Source organism: Oryx dammah, unplaced genomic scaffold (assembly GCF_014754425.2).
Source record: "Oryx dammah isolate SB20612 unplaced genomic scaffold, SCBI_Odam_1.1 HiC_scaffold_8, whole genome shotgun sequence".
NCBI classification, from domain to species: domain Eukaryota; kingdom Metazoa; phylum Chordata; class Mammalia; order Artiodactyla; family Bovidae; genus Oryx; species Oryx dammah.
In genome coordinates this window covers 37,637,782-37,660,359 of record NW_024070192.1, presented here as the reverse complement: position 1 = coordinate 37,660,359, position 22,578 = coordinate 37,637,782, and the positions used below count along the sequence as shown (strand labels likewise).

At 54.9% G+C, this 22,578-nt stretch overlaps 1 protein-coding gene across 1 annotated transcript in view; it reads right to left on the bottom strand.

The window, feature by feature from the left end:
- The window catches only part of CAMKK1 (calcium/calmodulin dependent protein kinase kinase 1), a 29,124-nt gene extending 10,766 nt beyond the window's left edge, over positions 1-18,358 (bottom strand). The window contains exons 1-10 of the mRNA XM_040243728.1: positions 18,200-18,358; positions 10,033-10,434; positions 9,087-9,134; positions 8,272-8,325; positions 7,820-7,871; positions 7,435-7,568; positions 6,974-7,010; positions 6,120-6,141; positions 4,808-4,896; positions 766-965 (exon numbers count right to left, since the gene is read on the bottom strand). Of these exons, the coding sequence (XP_040099662.1) occupies positions 766-965; positions 4,808-4,896; positions 6,120-6,141; positions 6,974-7,010; positions 7,435-7,568; positions 7,820-7,871; positions 8,272-8,325; positions 9,087-9,134; positions 10,033-10,392 (996 nt within the window). The 5' untranslated portion in view covers positions 10,393-10,434; positions 18,200-18,358. The remainder of the gene's footprint in view (positions 1-765; positions 966-4,807; positions 4,897-6,119; positions 6,142-6,973; positions 7,011-7,434; positions 7,569-7,819; positions 7,872-8,271; positions 8,326-9,086; positions 9,135-10,032; positions 10,435-18,199) is intronic.
- Between the last annotated feature and the right edge of the window lie 4,220 nt (positions 18,359-22,578).

Here is a 22,578-nt window from a genome sequence, read left to right as displayed (position 1 = left end):
ACACTTGAAACTAACACAACATTGTAAATAAATTCTACTCTAATAAAAATTAATAAAAATTAAAATTAAAAAAATCTCTATTTACATCCCTCTCTTGACCTCCATATCGACACATGTGTCTAAACTCCTTGACCATTTCCTCCACGGCAGAACCACAGCGGGGCCAGCCAGCACTCCACAGAGGGCAGCAGGATGTGTGCCCGGGGACACGCAGAATCACAGCCTCTGCTCTGAAAGCTTTGCCACTGCCTCTGTCATTTAGGACCAAGCCCAAACTCCAGAGCCTCTAAACTCTGCCCAAATGCCACTGCACCCCTCAGTTCTCTGGTATGTTCTCTGGACCCCACCTCCTGTAAATTCTTCCCATTCTTTAGGGCCTAGTTCAAATACTGCCATAGCCCAAGAAGTCAGGGGAGCCTCCGACATCCCCCTAGACAGGAGCTCTCCTGTCCTTTCACCATGACCAGAGGGCAGGGAGCCGGGCCATCCGAGCTCTGACTGTTCCACATCCTAGCCCAGAACTCAGCACAGAGCAGCTAGTGGGAAATTTCTGCAGGGGGCCATTGTGCTGGAGAATGAGAGGAGATCCAAGCTGGGGTTCTTGTTGGACTCCAGGGAAAGGCAAACCCGGGAGAGAGGGCCGTGTTTGGTGCTCACTCCTGAGACACGAGGATCCTGGCTCCCCCAGGTTGGACATGGGATGGCATGACAAGCTCTCCCACCCCTCCATCTAAACCCCAACCCAGACCAGACCCTGGGGGCCACCTTTCCACTGAAGCTCTGGCCGGAGTCAGAAATGGCTTCGGGGGCCATGAACGCTGGGGTCCCAGCCGTGCTGGACAGCCGAGCGTCGTTCCCCTCGAACTGGTTGCTGACGCCGAAGTCAGCAATCTTCACGTGCCCGTCATCCCCCAGCAGCAGGTTGGATGGCTTGATGTCCCTGTGGATGATCTTCTGGTAGTGCACTGCAGAGAGAGGCAGCTCGAGCGTCGGACTGGGGCCCCTTCACCCAAAACTGCCCCCTTGGCCCTCGCCTGGTCCTGGAGGTGGCCTCAAACTCCAGGAGAGAAGCAGCTAGGACTTCCTGGCCCCTGCACACACTTGTCTCATGAGAACCTCAGAAGAGGATGTCAGGGCCCCCTGCTCAGCTATGTAGTGAAGACACTAACTCAGGCTGTTAGTAATAGAGCCAAGCCTGGACTCCTAGGAATCTTGGGACTCCGAGCCCGGTGCTCTCTCCATGGCAGTCAAGGCCCCTGCCATTGAGTGGACGTCAAAGGAAACTGGGGGAAGAGGGTCTCCATAGGCCCTGCCTGGGGCCACCCCCACCCCATGTGAGTGCTGTCTGCAGGCTCAAAGCCCATCAGAATCTTTCTATACTTTGGGACTTCCCTGGTGGCCTAGTGGCTAAGACCCTATGTTCCCAATGCAAGGAGCCCAGGTTCGATCCCTGGTCAGGGAACTAGATCCCACATGCCACAACTAAGAGTTCGTATGCTGCAACTAAAAGGTCCTGCATGCCACACAAAGACTGAGGATGCTGTGTGTCGCAACTGAGACCTTGCGCAGCTAAATAAATCAATTAAACAAACCTGCCTCCAGTTCCATCCCCTACCCAGCCTGTCACAGCTGCCACTGCTTCTTGGACTGAGAGTAGGCTTGTGGGGTGTCCTGCAGAGCCCTCAGCCCTGGGACTCTGGGCCAATGGGGTTTGGAGAGGGAAGGCATGTCAGGCCTTGGGACCTCCAGGATGAACATGGCTGGAATAATGGCACCTTCTCTAGTAGGCTGAGTGCCCACCTTGCTTCCTGGGTCCAGCATTGCTGGGAAGAGACAAGCAGCTCAGACTGAGATGACCAGAGATATCCCAGCAGAGAAAAGGCACTGATTTCACCCACAGCTCATGCACTTATGAGCTCGCCACTCAGCAAATACCTTCCCTGGACCAACACATCCCAGGATGACGGAGACAAGGGAAGATGGAACGGGAAGCAGGGCAGGGGAGGGGAGAGGAGAAGGAGAGGGTGGCTGGGGGCAGGGGGCAGAAGGAGTGAGGGTCATATAATACTAACAACAGAGGGGCTTCCCTGGTGGCTCAGTGGTAAAGAATCTGACTGCCAGTGCAGGAGACACAGGTTCGATTCCTAATCCAGGAAGATCCCACATGCCACGGTGCAACTAAGCCCGTGTGCTGCAACTATCGAGCCTGGTGCTCTAGAACCTGGGAGCCACAACCACTGAAGCCCACGTACCTGGAGGCCCTCGACCCACAAGAGAAGCCACCGCAATGAGAAGCCCGCACACCGCAACTACAGAGCAGCCTCCGCTCACGGCAACTAGAGAAAACCCCAGGCAGCAACCAAGACCCAGCACAGCCAAAAACAAATACATAAATAAAAGTTATTTTAAAAAAAGAATTAAAAAGATGGTAACAACAGAACCCGCGACCCTACAGCACTCTCCTCCTATGTGTCAGGTCCACATGAAGCATTTGACACACAGCCATTCGAGCATGGGGCTCAGAAGGCTCTGTATTTGACCATGGAAAGTGGGCTCAAATTCTAGCCTCTCCCAAATTCTAGCCTCTCCGTTGAATTCTCAGCTCTTTACCCAAATGGACATCCCGTAGACATCGCAATATATATCCCAATATTTCTGGATCACATTTTTGTTTTTTGGCCATACTATGCAGCATGCAGGATCTTAGTTCCCGGACCAGGGATCAAATCCATGCCCCCCACATTGGGAGCATGGAGTCATAACCACTGGAGCACTAGGGAAGTCCCTCAAACACATATTTAATTCAGAACTTGACCTTTCTATCTGCAATCACAAACAACCCTGTTCCTTGTCTAGTCCTTCCCATTTGGTTAATGGCCATATTACCAGTTGCTCAACCAAAAACCCCTCTTTCCTTCAAATCTCACATCCAGTTCATCAGCAAGTCCTACAAGTGGACCTCTCAGATATATTCCAGACCCGACTGCTTCTCCTACCTGCACGGCCACACTGGCCCTGTCTGCAAGAGTCAGGCCCGAGCCTCCCAGAGCACAGGGAGCCTCAACTCCCCCTTCTCAGGCACGGAATCACAAGGCGGGCCTTCAGCACCCCATGTCTCCATTTGTCTGCCTGTCCAGCCCCTGGTGCTGTCCTATCCACTCCAGAAAACCCTTCGTCGACCGTGATTAGCTAGGTCTTGATGAGGCTTTACCCAAGAGTCAGATGGGATCAGCTTGGCTTTTTTTTTTTTTTTTTTTTTGCAGAGACAGGATGAGAGACAACAGGCTCAGGACAGGAAGTGGGTGGAAGCCAAGCTGGTGTAGGGTTGTGTCTGCCACAACCACACCAGGCTGAAATGCCCTCCTCCCACACCTCTAAGCCCTTGTAGGGACTTTCTGCAAAGCTCTCTTTCTCTGTGCCTCAGTTTCTCCATATGTACAAAGGCAGCATTAACATGAAGGCACTGGAGTGGCTCAAATGAGATAGACATTTGCTGCAGGTCAAACCTCAGCTGGCCCTCACCTGATCCCCTAGGGAGAGAAGATGCTTCTGATAAACCAAGCTGAGGTTTCAGAGGGGGGATGTATCCCACTCCCCAAACCAGGCCAGGACTCTAGGTGCGTGCAGGCCCCCTTCTCCCTATGACCAGAGTCACCCGGTGCTGGCCACCCCACCTCCTTCACATCTGCTCCCCACTGCCACAGCCCTAATCCAGGACTCACCATCTGTCACTTGGGCTGCAAAACCAGCCTCCTCCCTAACCAGTTGGCCGCCTCTTGCCCACATCCAGCCACCACACAGCTGCCAGACAGAGCTTTCTAAGACACAAATCCGATCACTCCTCTCCCCTGCTCGAAGCCCTCTGGGTCTCACAAGGCTGACAGGATGAAATCATGAAAGTCCTTTGCAGAGACATTCCCAGCCCTCGAGGTGTGGCCTGGACAGTTGCTTCCAGCATCATCTTTCCCCATCCCTAGCTCCCTGGTTAGACTCAACCAAACTGAACTAAACTCCCCCTTCTCACATAGTACATGCCTACTCCCCTATATGCTGCTGCCACGTGGTACACCCTCCCACCATGCCTCAAACTGGCCACTGAACTCCTATTCATCCTTCAGTACCCTGCTCATAAGTAGTCTCCTCTAGGAAGCCTCCCTTGGTCCCTTAGTGCTCTGACAGCTCCTGTACCTCCCCAGCCTTGGCAAGCACTGTTTAGGTTCCTGTCTTTCCCACTAGGCTGCGAGATCCTTGAGATCTCTTCTGGGTCTTTGACATCTACATGCCCCCAACTGGCATTTACTAGGTACCAATAAATGGACAAATGAATGAATAAATGAATTCCAGACAGAGGCTAAGCTAACATCACCTGAAGAGGAGGTGATGCTGAGCCTGAAGGTGATGCTCAACCTGGAGGCTGAGCTCTCCATCACCTTAGGGCGCCTCACAATAAACCTACTCTGCTACCACCCACCGGTTCCATGCCAGGACTGCCTCTTCCTCGAGCAGCTGGACACAAACTCCTTCCCACAGCTCTTGATGCCCTGTGAGAGGCTAAGCTTGAGATACAGGAAGAACATCGACCTATGCGGTACCTGGCGCATGCCCAGTGAAATCTGCCGCTACCCTACCTGTTCAGGACGTTTCGGCCCCGCCCACTGGCCCACTGACCCGCCCCCAGCTAAAGATGATTGGCAGATTGACACTGACTGACAGGAACGACACAGAGCGGCTCAGCCTGGGCTCCAGCCCTTCTCGTGTCCCCGTCTCGGGTCCCCAGCCCAGGGGGTTAGGCAAGCCCCTCACTCACAGTATTCAAGGCCCAGGATGATGTCCCTCAGGTAGAGGCGAGCTTGCTCCTCGGGGAAGGGCTTGTCGCAGGGTACTTCCATGACCGGCCTGTCGGTAGCGCGGGGCGCGGGAGGGGGGGTGTTTAGCTGGAATTAGGATGAGCAAAGGCAGATGGCCCGTTCCCCTTCACTGGGCCCTACAAACTCCCTGGGACCTTTCAGGAGCTCTCTAAGCTCGATGGGTCCCTGGAACACAAGATAGTAGCTTTTTCTCTCATATAAAGAAAATTTGAAAATACACATAGATGCAAATATCCCTTTTCAATCGTTACAATTTCAAATTATGTTTATCTTACTTCTGATTGGCTCGGTATGTCTTCTTCTAAGTACTTAATTATCAACAATCAGACAGTTGCAAAGATTCCATTTACAGCTGTGTTTTTCAAACTATAGGTCCAGGACCAAGAAGGGCATGAACTCAATTTAGTGGGTGGCTACCGCTTTTTCTTTTTTTTTCTAATAAAGTCCTATATACTAGAGTATATCACATGTAATAAGGATATATACTGTTTTAGAAAACTTTGGTTTCAATTACAGATATGAATGGCAATGTAAAACTTTATTTCTTACTTGGAACAGAGATCAAAAATGCTGAAAGCCCCTGCCTCTTCCCAGAACTGGTCTTTAGAGGCTCCCAGACAGAGAGACAAGTCACAGCCTGTATTCAAGACCTCAGTGGTTAAGGAGCCCAGTCCACCGAGCCCTGCACCCACTATCCCCTGTCTGCTGCTCTGCACATACCCTGAGAAGGGTAGACAAGGCAGACATGAGTTAGAACCCTAGATTTCATCAGTGACTCGCTGTGTGACTTTGAGCAAGCCATTTACCCTCTCTGAACCTCAGCTTCCCCTCTTGTAAAAGGGAGTGAATGGAGCCCCAGCTACATAACTCACAAAACGTGTAAAACGGAAAGAACTCTTCTGTGATTTGAGTACAGGTGAGAGTTGAGTTTCATCTCTATACTTTTCCTTTCTTCTCTCGCACCGTCATCAAAATCTTCTTCCAGTTCTTCAAGGCCTGGCTGGAAATCCACCCCCTCTTCCTGAGGCCTCCCTGACTATTCCAGCCTCACTGACTCCAGCAGCCTTCAAAGAATCACCATCTTGGTCTCTCGTTTCCCACCCATTTCCCCCACCCCACCCCCTGAACCCAGACCTCAGCTCCCTAAGGACAGAGCTTGGGCCTCTTTCTTTCACTAGAGTAGCTGACCCTAGGATTAGGGATATGGGGAGGGGGAAGACCTATCCTGCCTGAACGCGATGGGGAACTCACCCCTTTCTCAGGAGGTCAAACACTGAAAGAAAAGAGAGGAAAAGAAGAGTAGGTAAGTTGCAGCCAGGCTGAAAACACAGCTGATGCCAAGATCCCTGCCCCTTCTGGAGGGTGGGAGAGGGGGCAGGCATCCAGGCATACTTGAGGGAGAGACAGCAGAGGGGTCCCAGGGTAGCAGAGAAGATAAATGGCTGAGAACAGGTCTACTATGAACTTGCCTCACTGGAACCTTAGGTGCCGAGTGAGGAGCATCCTCATGAGCCCCTTTAACAGGGGAAATTGAGTCTCAGAGAAGGGGCAGGTAGGAGAGGGAGTGGAGGCTAAAGCCTTGGCCTCTAACTCCTAAGCCTGTGTTCCTTCTGGCCCATTCCCTGAAAGCCTCTAAGCCCAACCCTGAATCAAGCACCAGGAACTTAAATAACAGCATCAGTATTACTATTACTAACAATAACAGCTAATGTGTCTTGCATGTAATAACTCATTTACTTCTCACATCAACCCTATTATGTAGATACCATTACTACCCCCATTTTACAGGTGAGGAAACTGAGGCATGGAGTTATCAGATAGGGCCTGGGAACCCACATCACATAGCCTACTTCTTGTATCTGCCTAATCCACTGTCTCCAATCAGTGCCGTGGGGGTTTGGGAACACTGGTTGACTCTACTTGGATATCCTAAGTCTGGCTCAGCAGGGCTGGGGAGAGAATCTGGGGCTTGAAAACATGTCTTTCCTCCCTGTCCCCAGGAGGTCAGTGCATTTCACAAGGCCCATCTGAAGGTCAAGTGTGTCCCTGGGGAGCCTTTGGACCCACCCGGGTAAGCTACTTTGGGGATGAGCTGGGTCACTCACCCAAATAGAGATTGTCCTCAGCTGGGTCATCCAAGACCTGGTGAGAAGGAGCAAACACGAGGGTGGGACTTGGGGAGGCTTGGGATAGGGGTGCTTGCCAGCCCCAGGACCCACCGTGTGCTCTGCAACCACCCCAGATGATGGAGCAGGAAGTGTGCCAGCACAAGGCTCATGGGCCTCAGAAACCACTGGCCCCTGACCCTGGTCCACCACACGGCGCCCTGTCCCTCTCCCCTTCTGCCATGGGGCTTACTTCTTACCTCTGGAGCAGCTCGTCCCCCTCCATGAGAACCTGAGAACATTCCAGAGCAGCCTCACCTGACCCCAGAAGCCTCCTGGCCAACCCTATCCCAGTTCTGGCCCTGCCCTTGGCACACGCCCCTTGGCAAAATCCCTGGGTCTATGCCAGGTGCCCCCTGCACCAAGGGCTACTCCATAGGCCTCACCGGCTCACTACCTACCTCGATCAGCTTGACCACATTCACGTGGTCCAGCTTCTTCAGAATGGCAATCTCCTGGTACACCCGCTCCAGGGGCAGCAGCTGCTTGGCTGGGCCTCCCTGGGCAGCCTGGGACCCTCTGGGGGGAGGCCGACCTGTGACCCAGAACAGGAGTCCAGCCTGTCACCGGAGGCTGGGCCTCACCACAGCCCTGCAACCAGCCTCAAGCAAGAATCTTGCAAGACCTTGGCCTTGGCCTCAACCCACCAAGCACAGTCCCGCCACCAGGCCTTTGCTCACTCTCTGCTTGTCCACCCCCAGTCCTAACGAAACTAGCCTCCGAGGTCTCCTCCTCCTCCGCCCCCAAGCCAGGAGCTCCCATGCACAGGACCAGACAGATACGCACGTGGGAAGCCGTACTGCTTCAGTAACTTCTTCTTGGAAAGAACTTTCATGGCCTGAGGAGGGAGGGGCAGAGATGTTACTTACGTGGAGCCACCAGGAACTAGAACAGGCTGGTTACATGTGAACTGAGGTCCAGAAAGGCTCATGGGCACGTGGCACTGAGCGTGTGGACTGGCTGCAGTTACACTGAGTTAGGAGGTGGCCATGACTGAACCGTAGGCCTTACCCCTGTTTCCCATAACAACCCTTTCTGGAGCTCTCCCCTCGGAGGCATCCAGCCTCTGCTTGCATATTCCGAGGGTCAAGAAGCTCATTCCCTTTGCATTCCGCTAGGGACAGGGAGATTACTCCCTTCACAGGCAGCCTTGTCCACCGTCTTGGCACAGCTTCTGCCCACCCCCAAGTCTTCCAGGGCCCAGTGTAGGCGACACCTCCCTCCTTCCCCAGACTTACATAGTGCCTGTCTTCACTTTCGTTGTAGGCCAGCCTCACCACGCCATAGGCACCCTGCAAAGAGGCATAGGTCAGCCCCTGCTGGACAGGGCAGCCTACCCCAGGACTAGGGGGAGAGGAGATGGGGAGCCTGAACTGCCCCTGCCCCCCATCTCCTCCCACATCCCATCTCCACCCTGGCCTCCAGTGGGCATAAATTTCAGGTAGGCAAGGAGAGGGCTCCATGCCCTGGTCACTGCCCCTGCTGGGCTCAGCACAGCTCTATGCCTTCCCCAGTCCCCTCCATCAAACTCTGGGGAGAACTTCCCCAGTGGTTCAGTGGTTAAGAATCTACCTGCCAGTGCAAGGGACAAGGGTTCGATCCTTGGTCTAGGAAGATTTCACATGCCATGGGGCCACGAAGCCCATGCACTGCAACTACTGCGCCCACACTCTGGCGCCTGCAAGCCACAGCTACTGAAGCCCGCGAGCCTAGATCCATGATTGACATCAAAAAAAGCTGCCGCAGCGAGAAACCCACACCCTGCAACAAAGAGTAGCCCCTGCTCAACGCGACTAGAGAAAGCCTATGCAGCAAGGAAGACCCAGGACAGCCAATACATAAATAAACGTATAAAACTCCAGGGAGTCAGGAATCAAGAATTATCTCCCATCCCCTGCAGAGGACAAAACTTCCCTCACATCTAGGGTAGGACCTTCTTGGCTCAGCCTCACATTCCCAGAAGAGGAGAGGTGATTGTGGAGGATCCAGACAGGCTGGCTCCGCAAACCCCCAAGACAAGCTCCCCCTGCTCTTGGCCTGCCCCCAGGCCTACCTTGCCAATCTCACTCTGCAGCTTGTACTGGTTCAGCTGTACGCAGTCCTGGTGGGGAAAAGAGAGGGGCCATCAGGTAGAGCCTGATCCAGAAGCAGCGCTCCACGTGCACTTCCAGGGCCCAATCCTGGCCCCAGGCCCCTCCCCGCCAGCCCTGGGCCTCGTCAACATTTCAAGTTTAGATGGGGAAGTGAGGTAGTGCCAACACCAAAAGTAATACTGAAAGCGACAAGAAGACTTGGATAACGTTTGAAAATGTGAATGGTGAACCTTGCTTATGCTTTGCTCCCTGAGAAGCAGTGGAAAAATGCCCTAATTTCCACCTGGATACTGGGGGCTGGGAGACCCTGATGTAAGAAACCCACGAGCAAGTATTTCTAGAAGAAGCTGAATGAGGTGACTATGTAGACAAGAAAAATGAGGACAACCTTGGGACAGGAGACCAGAGCCCTGGCTCTGGCATAAAAACCTCAGCCTCTAAAATCTGTAGATTGCTTGGTACTTAGGTTCACTTTAGATCTAAGAGGCAAAGACAGAGCCAGTGGGAGCCCAGAGGCTGGTAGCATGCTGGCAGTTTCTGAGTCACAGCAGACTCTATGAAGTCAGATTAAAAGTGGGGGACTCGAGCTGGGGAAGACTTGGGGGACAGGAGAACACACTGTCTATCTTCAAATCTCTAAAGGGACTTCTTGGGGAATAAGGGAGGGATCTATTTCCTAGGCTTAGACTGGGAGTGGGAATGGTGGGCTTATAGGAGGCAGCAACCGGCTCAGGTGGAGCTCCCCTGGGTGGGAAGAGGCCACATAGAGAGGTAGTGAGTTTCTCAGCTCCGGGGGTATGCAAACCAACGTCTGGACAGCTGTGTGGCAGGGGTAGGAACAGCAAAGGGTCTTCACTGAGGACTGCTGAGAAGCTCATGGGCACCCCCTAGCTCTGCTCCACCAACCTCTGCGTCCGAGATGGCCACGCGGTGGGACTCAATGGTGGGCCTGCGCCAGGCCCGCGGGGAGATGTGACTGGCAGGCCCTGTGGCGTAAGGCCCAGCCTGGGCCTGCAGGCAGCTCCCCGATGGCCGCTCCTGCAGGGAGAACTTCCTTGTCGAGAGGCTGGGCCGGACTGCAGGGTGTCTTGAAGGACCGCTAGGGATCACAGAGGCTGCTCTGGCCCGTGACGGAGGGTCCACACAGTTCCTGGGAGGCTCCGGGCTGCCATCCGTCTCCTCCAAGTGGGTCACATCAATGGCTGCCACTCGCTCCACCAACTCAGCTCGAGGGTCCTGGCAGCAGACCGCCGGGCCCCCCTCCATTGCCACAGTCAAGGGGGTCCTCAGTGCAGCTTTATGGGGAACCTGAGAAAAGAGGGCAGAGAAGGTTCCAGTCCTGGCCACCGAGCAAGGAGGTCAGATTCCCAGGCCCTATCCCCACCGTAGCCACAAATTATGAGTCCCACCTCCATGCCTTTTGCCCTGCTTGTTCCCTCTGCCTGGGTCGCCAGCATCCAAACTGAGGTCTCCTTCCTCACTAAAGGAATGCCAGGGGGCTTCCCTGATGGCTCAGTGGAAAAGAATCCGCCTGCCAATGCAGGAGACACGGGTTCGATTCCTGATCTGGGAGGATCCCACATACCGTGGAGCAACTAAGCCCATGCGCCATAACTACTGAAGTTGAGCCTGAGCTCTAGAACCCAGGAACACTACTATTGAGCCCACGTGCCACAACTACTGAAACTCAGGGCCCTAGAGCCCGTGCTCTACAACAAGAAAAGCCACCACAATGAGAAGCCTGCGTGCTGCCACTGGACAATAGCCGGCGCAGCAATGAAGACCCAGCACAGCCAAAAATACATACAGATTTTTTTTTTAAAGGGATTCCAGGAACTCATCTGGCTCTGCTGCACACCAGCCCTCTAGACCTCAGTATTCCCATCTGTAAAACAGGCACATTACCCTTGCTGGCTTCACAGAGAAGCAGGGAGAATTTGATATTCTGGAGTCAGAACAGACAGACATGGGCAGAACTGGAGGCCTCGCGGCACTGGCAGGAACAGAACCCAGGGTCAGCTCGGGCCCCCATCCAGCAGACGGCCCAGTGACTCACAGCTCCACCCCTTGACAGCAGAGCATTCCAAGGCTGCTGCCGCCGCCGCCGCCACCGCTGCGCTGCCTGAAGCTGCGCTGAGCTCCTGATGCTTCAGGGCCCCCTCTCCTCCCCTGTCGCTGCTTCCAAGACTTCCCTGGGGATCCAGCCTCTCCCACCCTGGCACCTTCTCCAGGGAGGCCTCTCTAGGGCCACAGGGCACGTCTCCCATCACTGCCTTCCCTGCCCCAGCAGAGCCTGCAGCCCAGGACAGGCTCCATTAGAGGAGGGGGCTACTGCTCTGATGACAGTGAAGAGAAACTTCACTGCACTTATTTCTCCTGGTTTTCCCTTCCAGTTTATTCATGTGGCCAAAATGCTCACCTCATCTGTTCAGGTTGAGATGCTTCCCTGGCCTGGCCTTGCACCCTAGTCCTACTGCAGTCTGAGCCCCCAGCAAGGCCCCAGACCTCTCCAGCTTGAACACCAAACCAACCTCCAGGGTCCAGTCCCAGCCCTCACATTCAACCACATCCCTGGGCTGAACCCTGACCCAGGGCTGAACCCGGATACGCAGGCTGGGGCTCCATTTCTGCCTAGGGCTGAGCACAGGCCCCACCCGACTCAGTGCCCCTCCCCCTTCCTGAGACTCAGTATCTTCTCCGGAAAAGGAAGTAAGTGGACTCCTGACCCTCTGCCCTTCCTGTCTGGTGGTAACTTGCACTGTCACCACAAAACAGTTTCGAGAACATGGTCCTTACCTCTCTCCTTATTCCCCCATCACCTTACTTTGACAGATGTCAAGGAGGCTGGGCTCGCTGGAGTCCACTGGCTACGGAGGAGCCTGGGCTGGGTTCCAGTCCTGCCTGCCAACCTACCCAGGGCAGCTCCTTCCCAGCTCTGACCCTCAGTCTTCCCATCTGTACTACAGACACAGGACCTTCCCAGATTCCCAAGCCTACAACAAGACTTGGAAATGGATTGTGGGTAAGGGCATGGTCCAGACCCCCTGTGTCTGACACCCAAAGTATTGAATGAGTGGTAGCCTGGTGGAGCTGATGTTGGCATGCAGAAAGGAAGGGGGAAAGGAATCTAGACTGGCAACAGGAAAAGATATGGACGCTGGACCTAAAGGAGTGAAGGCAATGTGAGCATCGTGGAGGCCGCCCTGGAGGAGGTTAGAGCGGCAAATAGACTAAAACATTGGGAAGGCTTCTCTGAAGTAGGTGAGGAAGTAAGTAGGGCTGGCGCATCATGGAGGCCTTCCTGGAGGAGATGGAATGGGATTAGAGCATCAGAAAGGCTTTAGGAACCAGATGGTTGCAAGACGGAAGAAGCCAGGGCTAAAAGGAACCCTCCAAGCCTGGCCCACCCTGCCACCCTTCCCCCTCACTCTGTAGGTTCTTTTTCTCCCACATAAACTCCACAGATTAGGGTTCTTGTCTGCCTCGTCCCCATAAGACCATTAGCCTCTGCAGCGGTACCTGAGGCATCGTAGGAGTTCAATAAATATTTGCCATAGTGATCATTACAGTCCTGGCCTCATTACACAGATGGGAAAGCAGAGAGGAGAGAGGGAACCCCAAGGAGCTGAAGACCCCAGCCCACTGCAGGGAACGGATGGCAGTGTCTGGAACGCTTGTCCTCTGGTCCCCAGCAGGAACCCAGGGGCCTGAGAACCATCACAGGCAGAGGCCACAGGCTGCCGAGCCCAACAAATTTGCAGATGACTTTCCCTGAGACTGTCAACCTTTTTTTCTCAGATGAGGAAAGTAGAGCCTCGCAAGGGACAGGGGTGAGTCTGGGGTCACACCTCAGGTCAGGGCAGACCCTTCCTGCTCCACTTTGGGGCCCTGTTCCCTGGTTTAGGACCCAGGCTCTGAAGCCAGGCTGCCAGGCCAACACTCCTTCCTGGCGGCGTGCCCATCCACGGGCAGGTGACTGACCTCTGTGCCTGGGTTTTCCCCATCTGCAGAATGGGGTGAGCAGCAGTATCACTGCCCAGGTGGCTGGGAGGAGTAAAGGAAGGAACGCCCTTACGAGGCTCAGAACCGGGCCTGCCCCTAACGGAGCCCCGTAAAACTGAGTTGTTGCTTTGGTGTTGTTGTGATTGCCTGGGACACGCGGTGGCCCAGATGGAGGCGCGGGCGGCAGAGGCAGCTGTGAGGGCTGACGTCAGGCCCTCCACACTCCCTCTTGCCTGGATCAGATTCAGGTGACTAAGCACAGCTATGCAGGAGGTGCCCCGGGAAGGCCCCAGGTTCCTGCCTGTGTCCAGGCGACAGGGCCTGGCACCCCGTGTGTGAGGGTGTGTGTCAAGTGAGAGAATATGGGCGAGCGGGGCTGTCAGCTCTGGGTGACAGTGTGTGCCGGGGGAGAGGGTTCTGCACACAGGAGCCCATCTGCCCGGAAACAAAAATCTATGGCTGTGGTCTCCATTCAGTGGTTAAGCATGTTCATGCGCATTGTGTGTCTTGAGGTCTTTGTGTGCCCGTGCCCCAGGACTGGGGGAGGGGGGTGGGCCCTGCACCCGCTGGGCGCCATGGGAACCTGATCTCAGAAAGTAAAGTTGGAACTTCCCACGTTCCCACCCAGTCACCTGTCCACCAGCCTGGGGCTGCCTGCTAGGCTGCGCTGTATGTCTTGGGCAGGACCCACCCCTCTCTGGAAGCTCACCCAGGGCATTTCTCAAGGCCCTCCCCAAGCTGAAGCCTCTGTAGACACTGTATGGAAACTGACTCGGCGGCTAGCTAGGAGCCACATGGGCAAAAAGAAGGACAGACAGGCTGGCAGCCAGGCCCAGGGCAGAGCAAGGACTTCTACAGGCATGGGGAGCCTCCTAGGGACCAGCTTGGTCCTGCAGCTGAGAATGGCCAGACTCAGGCCCTTCCTCACTGAGAAGCGCGACCCCCAGCTGTCCTCCCAGACTGGGGCTATGTTGCCCTGGACACATCATTCAACTTTTGGAGCCTCAGTATGCTCACATGTGAATAGGATAGATAGCCCCCATCCTGCCACCTCCCAGGGCTATGGGAGGAAGTGAATGAGACTATGGACATTGAAGCAGATTGTGCTTCAGTGATGTGGGGCTAGGATACGTCTCTCACAGCCACCGAGAGAGAGCCTTGTTGTGCATACAAAGTGCAGCCTCAAGGACTTCCCTGGTGGTCCAGTGGCTGAGAATCCGCCTGCCAATGCAGGGACACAGGTTCGATCCCTGATCCAGGAAGATGCCACATGCCTCAAGGCAACTAAGCCTGTGTACCACAACTACTGAAGCCCGCAGGCCTGTGCTCTGCAACAAGAGAAGCCCATGCACACGACTAGGGAGAGGCCGCTGCTTGCTGCAACTAGAGAAAGCTCACATGTAGCAACAACGACCCAGTGCAGACAAAAAAAGAAAAAGAAAAGCTACTCTTAAAAAAAGAAAAACAAACAAAAAAGCCCACAAAGTATAGCCCCATATCTACCCCTGGCTCCAGGATGGCCTGGCACATTACCCAGCTCAGACTTCTCCTTCCAGGCTATGTCCCTCATCCCCACCTCATTCCCAGGTATCTGGCTGCTCCTAAGGGAAGCAGGGGGCTTCCCAGGAGGCCCTCCTGCCTGCCAATGCAGGAGACACAGAGACTTGGGTTTGATCCCTGGGTCAGGAAGATCCCCTGGAGGAGAGAATGACAATGCCCTCCACTATTCTTCCCTGGGAAATGCCATGGACAGAGGACCCTGGCGGACTACAGTCCATAGAGTCGCAAAGAGTCGGACATGACTGAAGGGACTTAGCCCACAGCACATAGGGGATGCATACCCTGGCTCCAGACCACACAGGACCAGGTCTCCTCTTCAAGATAGAACCTCATCACCTTGGTCCCTCAGAGGAAGCCCAGAAGAGGACAGAGCAGGCATATCTTGCTCTCATCCACACTGGTTCAAGCAGCCCCGCCTGGGATGAATGTCTTCAGACCTCGCCCTGAATTCTGGAAGGCTGCTGGGAATCTCAGGGCCAGGTTGAGCAGGGGCCCAGCTACCATCTAGGCAAGATAAGACATGGCCCTGGTTGCCAGGGTACAGGCCAGAAGGGAAAGCTGTAAGGAGGTGGTGTGGTCCCCTGGGACCAGACATAGAAGGTGGCCTTGGTATCCCTGGGCTGCCTCACAGGAGCTGTGTTTATGCTCCTGACAAGTGTCTGGATGGCCCTGGCAACGGGTGGCCTCCTCGGCTCCCGCCTCCGCCTGGGATGACTCAGTCCCCTCGGGGGAGGCCCAGGCGTCTGGTGCCAAGTCATGCTGGAGGATGCCTGCTGTGACAACGCCCCCTCCCACCATCCCCAGGGAGGCCCCAGCCACTGAGGTAGGATCTGCGCCTAATTCAGCCCAGCAGCCCTCAGCACATCCTCAGCGCCTCCTGCTGATGTCCTCCAGGCCCTCCCTCCTCTCTCTGCCCCCCGTCATCCTCCAAACCAGGTCCACGCCTCCAGCCCAACTCCTTCCAGCCAGCTGCCTCCTCCCCTTGGTGCTCCCCGGCAGCTCCGTTCCAATTCAGCTCAGCATTTCCCTCGAGTCTGCTCTTCCTCCTCTGTCCCCATCACAGAGATGAGTGCCACTGTCCTCCCAGTTCTCCCAGGCCAGAAGCCCGGCAGCCCTCCTTATCACCCATTGTTTCCCTTTTGCCCATCCTTAACCCCCGAACCTTACCCCACTTACTCTCCATTCTGGCCGCAAGTCTCAAACTGCAGACTCTCTTGTGCTGCCAGCCCTTCGGACAGGCTGTGCCTTCTGCCAGGAACACACCTCCCTCTCCTTGGCTGCTGGAGGACAATTCAGACATCTCCCTGATCTCCCCACAGCTGGGTGAGGTCACCAAACTTAACTCCTTAAAAAGTCCAGATCCAGCCCTCCACTTTCCTTCCCCACTATTTCCTCCATACCTGCCACCCACCCCCAGGCTCACATCTCAATCTCACCCCACCCCATCCTCCATACCACTTCCTAGAGGGAATATTGCTAACATTCAAGTTAATTTGGTCTCAGTTCTTCCAGACCTGGCCTTCCAGGATCTTGGAATCTGAAGGACAGAAGATCAGGAGACCTCGCTCTGAGCAGCGAGGAAACTGGGGCTCAGAGGCTGGGAAGCAGCCAGGGAAACCAGAGCCATTCATTCACGTGAAAAAAACCTCAATTGCGCACTTGCTGAATGTGCCCAGGCACGGAGCTAGGTGCCAGGAGATAAAGCAACAAACCAAAAAGACAGAGTCCCTGCTTCAGTGAAGTTTAATTTCTAGAGGGACAAGAAGCAACAAACAAGAAAGCTGGGAATTAATAGATGGCATGTCAAGCGGTACCTGCTGTGGAGAAAAAAATTACAATCGTCTGAGGGGAATCAAGAGTAAGGCCCAGGGACTTCCCTGGTGGTCCAGTGGTTAAGAATGCACCTTGCAATGCAGGGGACATGGGTTCCATCCCTGGTCAGGGAACCAAGATCCCACATGCCGCTGAGCAACTAAGACCACGTACCACAAACAGAGTCCATGAGCCGAAGATCCTACAACGAAAGATCCCACATGACTCAAACAAAGATTCCATGTGTCAGAACTAAGACCCAATACGGCCAGATAAGACGGTGATCATGCTATCTGAGGAACAGCAAGGAGGCCGATGCCCTTGGAGTGTGGTGTCCGTGTGTGAGAGGTACCTGATGGCAAGCTGAGTTCCACCTTGATGAGAAGGCGCAATCATTCACTGTGCCTGGTCTCAGGGATGGCTTCCTGGAGGAGGTGACATTTAAGCTCCTGATCGCTGAGTAAGTGTTTCAGAGGAGGCGATGGAAGGTCACACTGTGCATGACAGAGAGCCACTTCCTGGCTGGGACTCAGGGCTTGGCCTTGGGGGTCTTTCTGGACAGAGACCAGGAAATCTCGAAAGCCAGAGGAAGGGTCTGAGTAGGGGAGTGACTGCGTTGGATGTGATCTAAAAAAAAAGATCCCTCTGCCCTCTGTGGGGACTAGGGGTAACAGGCCAAGGAAGAGGCAGGGGTCCCCAAAGTCTGTGGGCCTAGGATACAGTCTGGCACTCGGTGGGTGCTCCATCTGTGTGCTCTAGAGGGAAAAGTGAGGGATGTGGGGGCGACCAGTGCATCCTCAAGGACACAAGCCGTTTGCTCCTGCAGACTCCCCGCCCCCGTGGCGGATAGAAACCCCATATGTGCCCACCGACACATAGTCCTGTGACCTGGGACATAACCTTCTCTACTCCTGTACCCCGAAGACACACATACACACACCACTCCCGGAGCAGCCGCACGCCCATGTCCGCGTGACCCGCCCTCACACACCACTCCATCCAGTAAATGCACCCCCCTCACACACACAGGCACACTCCTATGCCCACGTGACACACGCACACCCGCCTCCAAACACCACACACAGGTCCCCGAGCACGTGTGCACCCTCCGAGCTACCAGTTCTGCGCCTGTCAGGCCGCAGCCACCGCAGCCTCCACCTCCGCCGCCCCCCTCCGCCCCCGCCCCAGCCAAGAGGACTGCGCAGCACAGCAGAAGCCACGAGAGCGTTGCATCTGTCCCATTCATCCTCCAACCCCAGCTCCCGCAGGAAGACTCGGGGGAGGGCCGTGTGGGCGGAGCGCTCCGCGCAGATCCACACGTGGGTGCCCCGGTCTGGGCCCACTCCTCATAGGCACGGCCTCCCACCAAGAGCAGGGGAGGGGGTAGTGCGCTGGGTGTGGACGCGGTCCCGCAGATCAGAGCTAGGCAAGGGACGCAGACGGCGGAGCGCCCTCGGAGATGCGGTCCCGGGTCCCGGGTGCCAGCGCAGACAGATGCAGGCTCCGGGAGGCACCCCAAAGACTGGGCTCCGCAGACCGAAGGGGGAGGATCCCCGCATGGACTAGGTATGGGCTGTCTTCGCAACCTCCCAGACCATCCCTTTACCCTACAGGCTCCGGGCAGAGGATCAGGCGTCAGTCTCCCGCCTCCCGCTACCCCCCCCCTTTGCCCCCCCCCATCCCCCAAGCCGACCCCTACCTCAGCGCCCAACAACAGTCTCCGCGGCCCTGCGGGCCGCCAGGCTCGCTCCCGCGGCGCGCACCCCGCCCCGCCCGCCTTCCCAGGGCCGAGATCACCGAGCTCAGACCCGCGGCGCCGCGGCTCCAAGGCTGCGCTCGCTCCTCCGCCAGCTGCCGCGCCCGGCGAGCGGTCATTGGTGGAGCCGCGCGGCCCCCCTCCGGCGTCGCCCAATCAGAGTCCAGGACTCTCGCCCGGCTCCCGGAGGGGAGGGGCCGCGGCGGGTGGTGGCTCCGGAGCGTCACCTCCCCCTGCGGCGGGACCGGCCTCGTCACGCCCCCATCGCCCGGCTCCAGGGTACCTGGGGTCCCCCGAAATCCTTCTAGGACGTGCCCCGCGCCCCTTAGCGGGGCCTGGAGAGTACGGGTGCTTCCCTACCCTTTGTTCCCCCAGCCATCTCGGCCTGGCAGGGGCAAGAGCGCACCCCCCGCCCTCGGGGGCGGGGATGAGGCGCAGTGTGTATTAGGGGAGGGGCGAAGCGAGATCAGCCACTGGATGGGGCCCAGGCCTAGGGCCAGGGAGAAAGGCCTTGAATGATAGACTCTGGAGTTTATCCTTCTGCCGCGTGGGGTGTTGGGGAGAAGGGAAGCGGTTCTAACAGAATGCTGGGGTCAGAATCGAGTTCTCACTTGGGGAAGGGACCTATGAGCAGGCAACAGGAATAGCCTAGCTGGGGCAGGAGGTCTTGACCCTCGAGGTATACCGCCCACCTCTTCCCTGGCGAGTTCATCAATTATTGGTTCAGTTACGTTCTGTACTTTTATACCCTCTGGCACCTCACTCCACCACTTGTCCGAGCCCCATATCACACCCGCAAACCTAGCCTCTTGCGTCCCTGTCTCAATCTGGAGCCAGAAACCTGGGAGTCTGGATAGCCGACCCCTTTCCTGTTCCAACCAGTAGATCACCAAGCCCTGCCCGACTTACTTCTTAAATATTCCTGGAATCCAGCCACTTGTTTCTACTTCTCTGTCCCTCCATTATCTCAGATCACAGTCTTCTTGCACCCGAATTGCTATAGCCGCCTCCTCTTGGGACTCCCAGCCCCAAGCAACCTCATCGCCCTCCCCCCCCACCCTCACCCACTTGGCTTTTCTCCACCTGGTGTCCAGAACAATATTTCAGAAACACAAGTCCAACTGGTCAGCTCCTGCTTAGGAATCTCCCATGGCTCAGCAGTACCCTGGGAATAGATCTAATCAGGCTCTCCATGACATCAGTCCTAACCACCAGCTCTACTCCTTTCAGGGCTTGATTCAATGCTCCTTCTACCAGCAACCCTTCCCTATGACCTCACTGCACAGCATGGGTTAGCAACCCTCCTTAGGGAGTTCCTTGGAAGTTTACCCCATCTGTTTACTTGCCTGTTCCCTTCTCTGAACTGTGAGCTCCTTGAGGGCAGGACTGTGCCTGACTCATCCAGCACACAGCTTGACACATTGCATGAAAGATGTTTGTTGAGTGAATAATTAATTTTATATGGCAATCAAGGGATCAGATGTGTGGGGTTGGAGTTCAGGGAAGAGAGCTGGGCCAGTGAGATGTTTTGAGGAGTTATCAGGAAGATCCCATAGTAGACCCATGGGAAAGGGTGAGATAACTCAGAGAAAATACACAGGGGCTGAGGACAGACAGTTTTAGGGGGAAAAAAATCTCTGTAGTAGTATCGTGTTAGATGCTCAGTCATGTCCGACTCTTTATGACCCCATGGACTGTAGCCCACCAGGCTCCTCTGTCCATAGAATTCTCCAGGCAAGAATACTGGAGTGGGTTGCCATTTCCTTCTCCAGGGGATCTTCCCAACCCAGAGATCGAACCCAGGTCTCCTGCACTGCAGGCAGATTCTTTACCATTTGAGCCACCAGGGAAGCCCAAAAATCTCTGCAGTAGGCAGAATCAGTTCTGACTTATGTAACAGAAATTCCACATAAGAGCCTCAGGGTAAACAGTCCTGAGTTGGTATTGTAAGCAGATAAAGTAAGGAGTCCCAGAGAAAAAGAACCAAATGTAGCATTTTGGCATAAGAGAAGTCCTTTGTGCCCTAAGCCGCTTTTGTGATCCAAGCCTGGCCACAATGCTTGTCTTTGAACAGGTCTCCGTAATGAATGAACAGGTCCCAGTAATTAATGATTGTAAAGGAACAAAAGAATGCAGGATCAAACAACTGTTGTCAGGCAAAGAAGTAGCAGCAGCAAAGATGATAGATACATCAGTTGTAAAGACTCCCCAGTTCCGTTTCAATGGTAAAGATTAGCCTGAAGCACTTTCTTGAGCTGTTTTGCAGAATTGAAACCCCCTTCAACCGCTAGATCAACCTAAGGGATGACCTTGAGCTTTTCTGACCCTCCTGTCAACCTTTGCCCCAGTTCTATGATGCGGAAACTCCCCAAGCCTCTTCATGAATAATAAGCATGTGCCCTAAGCTTGAAACTTCCCCAGTTTTGCTCTTCCAAGAGACACTGTTACAGAGAAAGATCCCCAGTGTTCTCCTTACTTGCTACAAGTAGTAAATCCTTCCTTCTCCCACTCTTGGGCTTGGTTGTGTCTTTTCGCTGGACACCCACTACAAGATGAACCTAGTTTGGGGGCAACAGTTCTGGTCTAGCTCTGCTCCACAAAGACCTCCCAGATGTGACTCTTTCTACTCACTGCTCCAGCAACCTCTGGATTTGACTCTTGTCCTCATGATTCAAGGTGATGGCTAGAGTTCCAACCATCACATACGTATTCCAGGCAGTGAGATAGACACAAAGATAAAGAAGAGGGCAAAGGATCTACCAGCTTTCTTTTAATGACAGTTCCCAGAAGGTGTCACAGGACACTTCTATAAACATCCAATTAGCTATAACTTAGTCACATGACCAGAGCCAGTTGCAAGTGGTGGCTGAGAAATGCAGCTTCTAGGCAGCCACATACCCAACCAAGAACCAAAGGCTGTATCACTGTAGAGACTACATATCTGGGGACAGCTTGCTGACTCCACCATTGACAGAGAGGATAGATGGAGGGGCAGAGCACTGCTGTGTACCAGGCTCCATGCTAGGTACTTTACATATCTTAGCCCAACCTGAGTAGAGGCTATTATTATCCCTGACTCACAGAGGCGGCTTGAAGAGTTAAGCAACTTGCCCAAGGACATATAGGGGCAGAACTGCAATTCAGAACTATCTTTTCCCTATATACCAGGCTGGCTAGGAAAATCAGGGGAGGGTGGGACCTAGGAGTTGCTGAAAGGAAATCTTTCAACAAAGCAGGGCTTGGCCAACAGTGTCAGAGACTGACAGGCCAAGCAGGATATGGGCTGAAGTGTCCGCTTGGATGTGGCAACAAGGGCACTGCTGGTAACCTTGGCAAGGGCATCTAGAAAGGTGGTAGGGGCTGGAGGCCAATTGTAGAGGGGGGGATGCAGAGGGAATACGTGTAGACTGGTCTTTCCGGAATGGTGTTGGCAGTGAAGGGAGGGCGGGCTGAGCAGCAGGGAAACAGAAGGGTGAGAAGGTAGCAGGGTGGAGAAGCAGGGCAAGAAGGAGGTGGAAGAGGGGAGCAGACGCAGGAGTGGGAGAGAGAGGAGAGACAGCCTCTAGTGGAAGGTCTCCAGTCTGGGTGAGGTTTGGAAATCAAGAAGGAATCCTCTGCTCGCTCAGGAGGGAAGGAGACAGGAGGTGCAAAACCCGGCAGATCCAGAGAAGGAAGGGAGGGAAGAAGAGGGAAAGTTCCTGTTTTGTAAAATCCGAGACACAGCTGTTTGCTAGGGAAGAGGGCAGAAGGCCAAGGGCCTGAGGGCAAGGGGTGGGGCTAGCCTATGCCATCCAATATGGTAGCCAGTAGCCACATGTGGCGATTTAAATTAACACAAATGCAATTAAACATCCAGTTCCTTGGTTGCCTGAGCCACATTTTAAATACTTAATGGCCACACATGAATACTACATTGGGCAGCACAGATAGAGAACGTTCTGTCACTGGTGTTGGACAATGCTGGTCTAGACAGAGCATGGTGACGGGGGTGCCCAGAGACCCCATGTGGCCGGAAGGTCATGCCCACAGTAGGGTCCCTGGAGACCCCTTGCACACTGTCTCCATTCAAGAGCCGCCTCTCCTCTTTGGGACTCCAGCACAATTCTCTCCTAGGACAGCCAGCCCCGTCCTCAGCCCAGCTTTCATGAGGCCATGCCTGGGGTCTCTGCTTGTCCCAGTGCTAGGCCTTTCGAAACCAGGGGAGCGGCATGCGGAAGACTGGGAAGAGCGCCAATGCTCAGGGCTGTGCCAGGACAGTGGCCCATGGATAAAGGTGAACCAATCCCCAGAACTGCCTCTGCGGGGCTCAGGGCTTAAGGGTC